The following is a 9940-nucleotide window of genomic DNA, read 5'->3' as shown; positions in this document are numbered from 1 at the left end:
AGATAGTAACACAAAGGCATCCAGGAGATCTGGTCATGCTTGAACATGCCACCATTCAAAGCCAGGAAATTTCAACCCATTCTCAGTCAGACTTTGGTGTTAAGTGGCAGCAGGTCATTCCTCATATCATTCACCTGGAATTGCTTTTTTCCTGGGGAAGAAGCCAGACAAAAGCTTTTTTGGGGTTAATTCTGGCAGGAAGTGGTTGCAGCCCTGACCTTGGTATAGGAGCCAGCCTGCACAAATGGGAGCAGCAGTTGCTCAGCCCTGGCCGCAAGCTGGAAAGTACTTGTCACCGAGAATAACCTTTGTAGTATTATATGGAAAAATTGTTTTTAATGACCGTTGTCATCTATATGCGTGTGCCAGCAGCAGCCAGCTTCTTAATAACAGAGCTATGTGTGCCAGTGCCACTTAGTGCCCAGCAGAGAAGACAGTGCTCCCAACTTGCCTCTATAGCGGGAGGGGATTAAGGACCTCTTAGTATTTAAATGAGTTATTTAAAATGTGTAGATAATTAACACCATGAGTAGATTTATCCCCCCACTCCCGCCTCACCCCCCCCCACCTCCTTTCGCCCAGCAGGTCTGTGCTTTCCCAGCAGCGTGCGGTGGCAGGGACAGACCAGCCCCCCAGGCCCATGGCTCTTCCCCGCAGATGGCCAGGGGGTTGCTCAATGCTTGCACCCTCTGCCAGCAGCAGAAACCCTTGGCCCCTCTCTACATTGCACTGGGAAACACAGCCCTTCCCCACACTTGGCCTCGGGTGGTAATTGGAGCTTAGAGATGGAGCCTGCGGGCATGATGTGAGGTTGATGATGAGCTCATCAGATGTTCCTGCTGCACCTAAATGTGAGCATTCACCAGCGTCCCAGACAGTACCGCTGCTATTGCCACATATGTGGCAAGCTGAATGGGAGCTGTGGCTAAAGGAAAAATGGTGACCTACCTACTACTCATCGCTGGGCGTGCACTCAGAAATTGGCCCAGTTTGAAGAATGCAATAAAAAAATTACACAGGTCTAGGAAGTACTTTGAAACTGGTATGAAAGTTAGGTGAATTAAAGAAATAAACGGTTCAAACAAAGGTATTTTTTTTAGGGTGTAAGATGTGAAGTTATAAATACTTTCCTAGGAAGATGCCTCTGCTGTCTAAGAAAATAAGCTTGCATTACAGAAACACTGGTCCCATTTTGTGAGAATTATTTGTGTACAGCTTGTGCACATCCTTGGCACTAAGGCATACTGTACAGAGCACCTCCATGCCTCTATCAACACTGTGGTTGTCCAATAAGCTCTTAAAAAAGCTATCAATCAAAAGACATTTGTTTGCCTCCTCTTCTTCAGGAGCATCTTGGGTAGAAACTAACAGCAAACCCAAATGTGGGGGTTTTTTGGCCCTGCTAATTTTTTTTCTTCTTGTTTTATTCACAAAGGCGTGGAAAACAACTGATTACTATCCTTGTCGTGAGACCATTTTGTATGTGGTAAAGCCCTTCAGGTCCTCCACTTCTTCCTCTTCCAGCTTCCAAGAAGTCGTTTCTGCTGGATTGCTGCCCGCTGGGTCTCGCTTTGTGTTTGCACATTCACACCAGCTGCCTCACGGCAGGTCATGGCATGCTCCTCTGCTGAAATTCATCCTGTTGACTTGGACTTTTTCTTCAATCTATCAAGCATTCCAGTCCTACCTTTCATAGGACCCTCACAGCCTGCCCCCCCCCAGCCCCCAGATTAATATCACCAGGAAATTTTATAGCAAAGCAATTTCTTAAAGCTGCTGCTGAAAACACTGAAGAGACCTGGACCGCCACTGGAAATATTTCCCCAGAAAGCTCTCTGACTTTGACACCGAACTCAATGTATTGTGAGTCTAAATAGGTTGCATTTCCTCAGCTTGCTTACGAGAATGTCTTCTGGGACAGTGCCAGAAGCCGTACCAAAGTCAAGACATATCACATCTAGTGCTGACCCCCCGAGCCGTGAGGCTAGTTATCCTGTCAAAGAATGGAATCAAATTAGTTTGATATGATTTGTCCTCAACAAAACATCAAACAAACCCATTCCAGCCATTTTTTTTACAAATTTATAAATCTATCTAGGGCATTAGAGAATAACTAGTCAGTAGCTTCCTATTTTAAGTTTTCACACAGAGATATTAGGACATCAGGACTATAATTCCCTAGTTTTTTCTTCATCTCTAGTTCGATGATGTTGCCATGACATCCTTAAGTCTCCCGGAAGCTCACATGTAGCCTACAATGCTCCAACACCCATCCCATGTTTCGTATTTTTCCTTTTCGTGCTTCATTAGGTGGAAGAGCTCTTGATCCCCTTTATTGGTCTCTACTTACGCTCCCTTCATTTCCCTTGCAGCATGATAGTTTCTTATTAGGACTTTGACCTCAGCTCTTTTATCAGTGCTCAGATCCTTTTTTATCCTTTAGGACCTCTCTTCACAGATTCTGCCCACCAGTTTTCTGAATTCATTGATACTTGATATTTTATTTTTTAGAGTCTAAGTACTTTAGATTAACTCATTTGACAAAGGTCTGGTATTCAACCGCATTTTGAGGAGGAAAAGCCTGCGGCAGACACGTGAACACTTGAAACAATTGTAACAGCTCAAGAGATGCAAATATTTACATTCACTTTGGGCTGCAGTTGAACAGATCCAACTTCAGCCACCTTCATACAGCCCTGTCTGTTACAACCTGCCAGCTCATAGCGAGAACATCCAAGTCACTTCAGAAATAGCTCCGTCTCTTCAGCCAAATGCTGTGTCAACTCTTTTCTGACATGGTGAAGTCAGCAGGGATTACTTCAGTGGTCTTAGCCAAAATCATGACTGAGGGAGATAGCAGTGGTACTTTGTGCTATGCAAGGCGAGAGCTGTACTGTGCAATGGGACGCTGGGCATTCAAACTCTGCAGTTTTTATTGCTTTTATTGCAAAGCACTGAGATGCTACAGAAGAACTTGTTTCACCGAAGCGAGTCCTTCATTCACACACCAAAAGGCAATGAGTTAAGGATCTGTTTTGTACTGGGACGGAATTTGTCTCTTTTAGTAAGGTGAGCTGAATTCACCTGTACTCCAGCCTCCCAGATCTTGCACTGAGGAGCTACTCCGAGCTCCGAACTAGGGCCACCTAGTTGTGAATTGCATGCAGGAGACCTGGGCCTGCTATTCCTACTGGCACCAGAGAAGAGGCAAGGTGTGGAAACCTCAACCTCTGCAGGAGCCACAACCTTCTGCCTCCCTCCTCAGGCCACGTCCACCCGCGCACCCCTCTGCCTGCAGCACAGTGCGGGTCTAGCTCAGGCAGGGAGCAGAGCCACCCACCGCCAGTGCCTTTCTTCAAGGGGAGGCCGGTCGGCTAAGTACACAGCGGGGTCACGGCTCCTCTGCCCGGGCGGAGAGCCAGAAGACCCTCAGCCCGGTCCCAGTGTGCTGCAAGAAAATGCGTAATGTGGAGTAAACATTCATTTATGCTTTTGCAGGAGGTGGGGATATAGGTTTGTGCTACAACACGTAGCACAGAGCCGGTGGCGTTTTCCGAACGAAAGCTAGGCACCTCCTGGTGCGCACAGGCAAGGCACCTCTGAAAAACAAAACCGATCATTAAAATCAGTAAGCAGGCCCTCAGATACAGAATGGCAGAAAGCATCATTGCTTCCCAAAGCAGCCAGCCTCGGCTCTTCTGGCAAACACTCCATACAAAATCCTTGCTGTTATACTCCTAGTTCCTGAGGTGGTGGTTTTTTTAACCCACTTTGTTTTCCAGGTGTTTACCAAACCAAGGACCGCCACTTCTGCAGATCCCGCTGTCCAATTTAATATCAGCTTTTGGAGGGTTGCCAAGTTATTTTGCCTGAAATGGCTTGTAAGGGCTGGCTGCTGAGAAGTCAGAAGGTCGGCATTCTGCATGTGGGTTTTGTTAGTTATGTCAAAGATGGAGGGGGGGGAAGCAGGGAAGAAGGAAAAGTCTTTGGGCAAATATCACTGTTGGAAGCAGAGGCAGAAGCAAGCTCTTTGTAGTTCTTTTGACTTGCTTACAGAATGACTGCACTGCCAGGGAAGGGTGAAGGCCTCTCAGAGTGCCTTATGTTGACCCCAGAAACAGGAAGCATGACCAAAGAATTGCTCTTTTTTTCTTTTTTAAATATTCTCTTCCTATTTTTAATTGAGTCTTGCAGAACCCCAGAGATGACAACTACTGCTTCTCCCTTAGCCCTCAAACTTGTTACCTTGGTAATGCAAGGAAATCAGCTCGGTTTGCCAGTTTATTCTTAACAGATTCACACCGGCTGTCACTCATCCCTGCATTTTCTCCTTTCATCACCGAACTTGCATCTAAGCCCTTCTTTGCCCATCTACCAACAATCCAGCCTGTGACTACTATACAAGCAGAAAACCACCCTTTGGGACTGCAACTGCCTCCCCTTTGATGTGCAATAAATGAGTTGGCTCCTTATTAATTGCAAGAGATTTACATGTGATCAAGTGAAATGACATAGACAGTGATGAGGAAACTGGTCATATCTGCTAGATGGGAACGGTGTGTGGCCTTCTCTGTCATGGACCTCATGCTGCAGCCTCTGATGAATACCACCTCCCTGTAGCCTAGGAAAAAGCGTGTTTTACAATAGCAGCAGCTTCGCAGCATAGCTTGTTACTTGTCATCTCTGAGGATTAAAAGGTTTTGGACAACAGCTGGAAGATACTATTTCAGGCTCCCAGTGGTGAGGCATGACCTGCAAAAGTAAAGTAGGAAGGCTCACTTCTGAAAGGGGATGAGGAGATGTGAGGTGCGGTGCCTGCCCTCTATCCCTAGTTTAGGGGGACTGTGGTACGAGATCCCACTTGGCTGTGGGTCCCACTTTCTGTGGTCAACTCTACTCCCGTGCTGAAGCTTCACAGCCTTTCTAAGCAGCCTGGACAGATTCAGGCAGCTGTCATCACACCACCAAGAAGCACTCTGGGGCATGTTTTAATTCAGCCTGGAGGCTTACCCACAGGAGAGAAACATCCAAGGACCTCAGATCCTGACCAAAGACTGACACATGACTCTCCGAGCAGGAAAGTCCCCTTCCCTCTCCTATAGCACTGTGTAGGTAACAGAATATTATGTGGAAGAGAGAAGTTCTGGAAATCGAGACTCAACAAGAAACCACCACAAGACACTGGAGCAAAAGTTATCTATTTTATTACAAAACCAAAATCAAACAGATGCCTTTCAGTCTAACAAAAAATGCCATAGGCAGAAATGTGCTGGGGCAGGGTAAGTTCAATATAAACTCAGGCCATGGAAAGCGGTGCCTTCACACAGATGTATCCCACCGTAATGCAGTTCCCTCCGACACACTACACCTTTGGAGGATCAGCAAAAAAGGAAGGATTTTTGCTTCTGGCAGGAAGAGCAGATGACTTGCACTGCGGAGCCCTGGTTCTCTTCTCTGTCCCAGCTGTTTTCAGCTGTCATTCAAAGTAGAGCTGGAGAGGCCCAGGAGGACTTGAAGGATAAGGAGAGACATGCCCAGGGTCTGCTTCCAGGCACAACACTGACACTCCCCATGCCCCAGCTTCAGTAGGATGCTACTGATGCAAGGCAGAGCAGAAGAATGCTTACCACCGCCAGGTAAGGACATGTTTGGCCTGGCAGCCAGGTGGACTGGCCAGTTATCTGGCAATAAAAGCAACAAAGGAAGAGGGGAGCTGAGGCACTGCTCTCTTCTGATGAGTACAGACTGTTTGGACAACTCACAGCATGGGTTATATGAATCAGGACCAGTACTATCTGCATGATCTTCCAACAAACCCAGAACCCAGAACAAGTAACCTAACCTCTATCCAGACGTTACCCAATCATGCTGGCTGGGTCTTGCATGCCAATGTGCAAGTGTTGCCAGCAGCTGCTCAGAGGCCCGTGCAAACCCAGCGAGTCAGGATGCGGGGACTTGGAACTTGTCTCATGGCAGTAAAGGGGAAAGCAATATAATGCTTGGACCCAAATCCAACCATAGGGTCAGCTCTAGCATAGCAACATGAATACCCACCAATACCAAAGCTAACATCAACAGCCACCCCTTGTTTAGCCTCCTTGAAGAACTGACCCAATTTTAATTGCAAACTACATGTGAATGCAGGCCTTTTGGAGGGGAAGGACACAAGGATGAGAAAAAAAGAGATCTGCAGAAGGATCTACGTGACAGGCAGGAGTGTTGGCTGGCTGGTTTACTGACATTTCCAGACAAAAAGATGCAGTGACTTTTAGCAGCTCTGCACTCCCCCCGCAATCTTGTGGGGCATTGCCCAGTGCCAGTGGCAGGCTGACAGAACTCCTGTAGGCATCCAATTGGCTGCTTTTGCTGGATGCAACTATATATTAAAAAACACCAAACAAACCAAACACCAACCCAGCAGCCAGCGCTTTTAATTCCTAAAACTAGCATATTAAAAAAGGAGAATTTTTTTTTTATACAGCTGGATTCATTCTTTACTCCTACAATAGGATTAATGAGTGACAGGGACATTTCTAACTATACACTAAACCAAATCATTTCAACACACAAAAGATGTGCCCTGGGCATTTAGAAAAAGAAGATGCAATCAAGAAGATGGGAGCTTGCAGGCCAAAAGAGCACATACATTGTATGTGAGAAACTATGAAGATCCAGCAGCAGGATCTGCTGTTGCTAAAGAGACGACTTCTTTATGTTACAGTGGTGTGACGTATACTTCAGAGATTACCAGAGGTGTTTTCAATCACGCCAAATGCTTTAATTGGCTCCAACCTATGTCCCAGAAGAAGAGTTATTACTACTCTTAAACAGTTATTTATGGAAAGATTTTTTTTGTTTTTTCTTTTTTTTAAACTTTCCATTTTGTCAACAAGGCCCTAACTTACTGCATCAGGACACTCCTGCTGTGATGTGTTTATCTCATGCTGTCGTCATGATGACATGCCACAGAGTGAAGATGCTGTGTTGCAACATCCTCTACCAAAGCAACAAAGTCTCAAGGGACAAGCCCAGTCTCTACAATAACGCAATGCTCTTACAAGCAATTGTTGCTGTGATCTCATATTGGCAGGGCATGTTGTCATCTCCGACTGCAGATTCTTGGTCCAGAGCCAAGTGTCACAAGGATCGCCAGGTCTGAAGCTGGAGGCTCCTCAGAACACCTCCTACGAACAGGCAAGTGCCGCCAGTGGTTCGAAGCGCACAAAGCGAAACGCTGTGTGTCCCATCACACTCTGCCCAAACCTAGGGCTGCTGATACGGGTGCTCCTGCCCTGCTGCTGACCTCACAATTGTATCTGAGATTAAGAAAGAAACTTTGGAAAAACTGCTGGTAGTTGAAACAGCCCCTGTGGCCTCCAAGAACACCAGGCTCCTCAATCCAAGCCTTCACTGTTATTGTAATGTGACACTGGAGTGTGATTAATACTGATAACAGTGAATCTGGTGAAGTGGATACTCTAAGCTAGGCAGGCACACACCATGCAGGCGAGGAGCTTGGGATTCACAACCACCAAAGACAAGAATAGTCACTGCAGACAGACCTTCGCCAGTGAGCATGGCCCAAGCTGCAGTGTTGAAAGATAAGTCAACCAGACTCTTGGGGACCAGCAGCATGATTGCGTCTTTCTGCACTGACAAGTATGTTCTTTGCTCTTGAGCAAAGCAACAGGCAGGCTAATGCTGCTTTTAGCAGGCTTCTCTATTTTTATTGTTGTACAACATATATATGAACGCTTTGTCAGAGAGGAAGATTCAAGACTTCACCAACTCTTATTAGGCCTACAGCTCCCACGTCCTTCCTACAGCGTTAGATCCCCGAGGCATGGCACATCTTTGCTAAGCATGTCTTCTGAGCCTGGAGAGTAATGCATTTGCAATTCATTTCTGCCCAACTTGCAACAGGTGCAGAAACTACTTTTGTATGTCCTTAATACAACCCTTTTCTATCCCTACTTTAAGCAGCTTTGCAGTGCACCAATACTTAGGTGAAATCTGCGCTCTCTCAAAAGCCCAATCGTCTGTGAGTTGCACAGGGCTTTACAGCAAGAAAAGAAGGGGTTCAGCTGCTCCCAAGAAGCATCTGGTACCTGGGGTACGGTGTGCACATCTGCAAGCACAAGTCATGCTGATATACTCACTCCTTTTTGCATGGGGGTGTTAAGGTTTGCAGCTGAATGATGGTTTGGTGGCAGAAACGAATGCATTACTGTAATCCATTAAATGCAAAGTGTTCCTCTAACCCTAACAGCCTTCAGAAGCAAAGGGAGGAACAGAACAGTGACTCCAACCCCTGTACAAGACAACTGTACAATTTACATATATATTTATATACAGTATATAAAATTCTCTTTCTTTGAGTCCCAGTGAACTCAATTTTACGTCATCAGTAGCTGTTCCAATTTTAAAAAGTCATGATCCTGCTTCCCCCCACTCTCCAAAGTATTAGATAATGGCATTGAAAAGCAATTAAAAACAAACCCAAACCCAAACCAATTATTAAAAAGTGCAAACGTTCTGGGTGCCACTTCTGCTACGTTGGATGTTGCTAATGCTGCATGCTTGCTCACAAGCAGCAAGGTGTCTGTCCGTCTGTCGCTGGATCTTTCTTTCCTTTGGGTTGGCTCCTGCCTTCCCTTTCCATCTTCTGCTGCTACACCAGGCGACCTACTGAAAGGGTGGGGTGGGCAAGGAGGAAAAAAAAAACAAAACAGAAGCAGGGAAAGTGAGGAAAAAAGGCAAATTAAAACCAAAAGGGCACCTGACTGATAAAGATACAGCACAGCCTCTGCTGCAGCCGTGGCCCCAGAAGGCTGAGATCCCAGAGTAAGCTGCGAGGCTGAAAACAACCAGGGGCTAACGAGACAGCCTTGCTGAAAAAAGCGTTGAATGAGTCACACAGAGCCCTAGGGGCTGATGTATTTTTAAACATAAACCACCACTTTCCTCTCCCTCCCCCTCCTCGGAAATGGGCACGCAGGCTGGGGAAACAACTGGTCCGACATCTCTCCCTCTGCTCTTCTGCCTGCCACGGTTGATGCAGAAGCCTCCTGCCGCCAGGCTGCCCCGCCACCGTCTTGCCTGTGAGCCACCGTCAGCTGCCTCCTGCCCGAGCAGGCGAGCGGGCCTCCAAGGAGGCAGGGACGCAGGGCACGGGCAAGCCACCTCTCCCCACCGCCGCAACAGCCCAATGCAGCGGTCTCCCTGCTCAGGGGTTCTCAGAGACCTGTCTGCACCAGGCGCTCTGAAGCCTCCGAAGCCACTGAACCCGCAGCGGAGACGCAGCGTACTTGGAGCTGAGGGTGCCAGGACCCTGCTGAGCTATTGGTGTCCCAGCGGACGGTGCAAGGGTGCTGCCTGGTGCTTCAGATAGACGCGCACGGCCCCGCGCTCGTCTCTTCAGAAAGCTTTCGTTAGGCCCCTCATCAAAGGTTCTTTAAGAATCAAAGCTCTTACGGGGTCAGAGAGAGAGCTCTGTGGATTAATTACAGGTGAAAACATGCTGAAGAGAAGGCAGAAGCGTGGATTTGGTTTTCAGAAAGGAGAAAGGTTACCAGACAGGCCTCACGGGGATCGGTGCTAATTGGCGTGCCCTGCCACGGGGGGTGAGTATTATCAAATGCAAAATTATTCCAGATAGTCATATTTGAAATTGACTGCACAGCTCTGCCAAAGGCTCTCACAGTGCTCAATGACCAGCTCATAAAAACAGTGGATTGACTTCAATGTCTATACATGCAACGCAGTGGGGAGCGGGGATGACACTGAGCACTCTGAGTCACCAGGAAAGAGGTTGAAGCCAGAGTACGCAATTATTTGAGTACCTCCGCTCAGCTTTTAGTGGCAGACAAAAATCAAATACGTGCTCAGAACTGAGGACACACCAAGAAACATCACTGCATCAATGTATAAGGCTTAGCTG

At 47.1% G+C, this 9940-nt stretch overlaps 1 protein-coding gene across 6 annotated transcripts in view; it reads right to left on the bottom strand.

The window, feature by feature from the left end:
- Nucleotides 1–5188: 5188 nt before the first annotated feature.
- SMOC1 (SPARC related modular calcium binding 1) overlaps nucleotides 5189–9940 on the bottom strand; it is a 139750-nt gene continuing 134998 nt past the window's right edge. For 4 of the 6 annotated variants that reach the window (XM_069784234.1, XM_069784237.1, XM_069784239.1 and 1 more), the window contains one exon: nucleotides 5189–8688. In XM_069784234.1, coding sequence (XP_069640335.1) covers nucleotides 8672–8688 — 17 coding nt within the window. In that variant the 3' untranslated portion in view covers nucleotides 5189–8671. The remainder of the gene's footprint in view (nucleotides 8689–9940) is intronic. The other 2 variants (XM_069784235.1, XM_069784238.1) reach the window with 1 other exon arrangement.

The sequence above is a fragment of the Haliaeetus albicilla genome, chromosome 5, assembly GCF_947461875.1.
Source record: "Haliaeetus albicilla chromosome 5, bHalAlb1.1, whole genome shotgun sequence".
Lineage (NCBI taxonomy): Eukaryota > Metazoa > Chordata > Aves > Accipitriformes > Accipitridae > Haliaeetus > Haliaeetus albicilla.
Note: the sequence above shows the minus strand (reverse complement) of the source record. Positions and strands in the feature narration are given on the sequence as shown.